This window comes from Impatiens glandulifera, chromosome 1 (genome assembly GCF_907164915.1).
Source record: "Impatiens glandulifera chromosome 1, dImpGla2.1, whole genome shotgun sequence".
Taxonomy (NCBI): domain Eukaryota; kingdom Viridiplantae; phylum Streptophyta; class Magnoliopsida; order Ericales; family Balsaminaceae; genus Impatiens; species Impatiens glandulifera.
Genome location: NC_061862.1, coordinates 98,854,040 through 98,856,386, shown reverse-complemented (window position 1 = coordinate 98,856,386; position 2,347 = coordinate 98,854,040). Strand labels below are relative to the sequence as shown.

The 2,347-nt window shown below is 34.8% G+C and overlaps 1 protein-coding gene across 1 annotated transcript; it reads left to right on the top strand.

Annotated features, from left to right (window-relative positions):
- Positions 1 to 201: 201 nt before the first annotated feature.
- On the top strand, positions 202 to 1,655 carry LOC124922511 (dof zinc finger protein DOF5.7). Its single transcript, XM_047463243.1, has 2 exons — positions 202 to 366; positions 494 to 1,655. Exons 1-2 carry the CDS (start codon positions 362 to 364, stop codon positions 1,431 to 1,433), a joined length of 945 nt encoding a protein of 314 aa, XP_047319199.1. The 5' UTR covers positions 202 to 361; the 3' UTR covers positions 1,434 to 1,655.
- The last annotated feature ends 692 nt before the right edge of the window (positions 1,656 to 2,347 follow it).

The following is a 2,347-nucleotide window of genomic DNA, read 5'->3' as shown; positions in this document are numbered from 1 at the left end:
CTTTAAAATCTACTCTTAAGGGCTGGTTTGAAATTGGTTATTTAAATAACTTCTTGTTTTTATATTTTTTTTATATATTTTTTAAATGATGTCATTGATATGAGATGTAATTAAATTTATAAATTATTTTGAAATAACCACAACTCACAATCAAACAAGACCTATGAATAGATAAACAAATGAGATGTAGTGAATCAAGAAATGTGTGGAGTTAAATATTTAAGATGAAATCAAACAAGCCCTCTCTCTCTCTTCTATCTGTGTGTATATATTCCACCGTCCTTTTTCAGCTTTCTCTCACTGTATCTCTCTCTTTCTCTTTCTTTTTCTCTTTCTAAAGAGAGATCTAAACCAGCTAGCCATGAAGTAATCTCGAAACCCATCAAAATCTCTTCTTCCATCTTAATTTCTTTCCCATGCAAAAGATTAAATTATGAAATTATGCTCTAATCATCTATCTATATAAAGTTCTTTATCTTTTTCTTATTTTCAGGAAAGCAACAGCTCTGTCGACTTCGTCGGATACGGAAGAACAACCAGGTGACCGGAGCATTGTGACGGCGGTGAGGGCGGCGGAGCTGCCGATGAAGTGTCCGAGATGCGATTCTCCGAACACGAAATTCTGTTACTACAACAACTACAGCCTCACGCAGCCGAGGCATTTCTGCAAAACTTGTAGGAGGTACTGGACAAAAGGTGGGGCTCTCCGTAGTGTACCGATCGGCGGCGGCTGTCGGAAAAACAGGAAAATGAAATCCTGTGCTAGGCTTTCAAACGGAGCTGATTCCAAAGATTCCGGTGGTTCTTCTTCATCGGACATGATGAATGGTGGGTTAAAGTTCTTCCATGGGATTAATGGAATGAATGGGATGAATGGGATCCCAGCACCTGCTATGGATTTCAGTCTTTCATTTCATAACAATTACTCATCTCCATCTTTTGGTGTGGACACTTCATCTGCAATTCATGCAATCCCTTCTGTTCCCAATTTCAACATGGACCCTGTTCGTAATGGTATGATGGGTATGAATTTCTCCAATGATTTTGGTTCAATGAACATTAACAGTAACAATTTGAACATTGCATCTTCTATTGAGTCTCTGAGTTCGATGAATCAAGATCTTCACTGGAAGCTTCAGCAGCAGCGATTGGCGATGTTATTTGGTGGTGGGAATGAAAACCAGAAGGAAATTGCTGGCCAGTCTGCTCAAAGGCCTCAACCGATTATGTTTCACAATCTTGATAGGAAACTGGACGTTGGAAATGGAAACACCAATGCTGTTGCTACTGAATGGTTCTTTGACAACTCTTATGCACCGCCGGCTGTGAACCCAACTCCGACTAACAGCGGCAACAATGGGAATGAAAATGGTGGTACCTGGAATGGGATTCAAGCATGGAATGATATGAATCATTACAGTGGATTGCCCTAGAATGAAGCTGATGAAAGAAAGTGGAAAAGAAGAAGAAGGATCGTGAATCATTATTACCCCCCAATATTAGTTAGTTTATATTATAATTATCTATCTATGAATTTTAGTTTTATTGCTGAATGCTCCTAAATTCCATTTCCAAATGGTTGAAATGTTTTTAAAACTCTTGAATTGTTGATCCTTTAATTATTATTATATAATATCTAAAACAATTTTATGTTACTAGTTTATAATTGCTAATGTATATTTCTTTTCAAACAAAAAAATGATTTAAAAAAACTTTTTACTCATTAGTCACATATTAGAGCTAGATGATCCCTTTTTTTTTTTCAATGGTTCAAGTTTGATAATTCATTAGATTTAATAATCTTTTGTGATTCTAACACAATATTTATAAGTTCATATTTGATTTCTCCTTAGTGTCTTAAATTGAAATGGGTTTATAATTAAGTCATTCTTATAAGTGAGATTTTCTTTCTTACATATCTAGTTTCATATAGATTTTTGAGTTTTGCTTTTGTTATTTTGTTTAATTGCTCACTTTATTAAGCTTATTTGCTGTGAATAAGTTATTACATTAGTTTGAATAAGCTAACAATATGAAACATGTATTAGGGTTTTTAGTTTTCCTTTTTCATGAACTTGTTTGTGAAAATGGTTGAGACCCATTTATTTGATTTTGCTAGTAGAAACAAATAAGAGCAAACCAAATAAGGTGAATCAATCTAAAGGATTGTTTATAAGATACTTTTGACCTTTTTATGAAAATGGAATGTAGAGAGTGGAGAAAGATAAAGGGGACCCGGTGGGGGGAGGAATGGGGATCCGTGATGATTTTGTATATAAATAAATTTGATGGGTTTGATCTGTTCTATGTTGAGTCAGTTGTCTGTCTATGTATAATTTTGATCAGT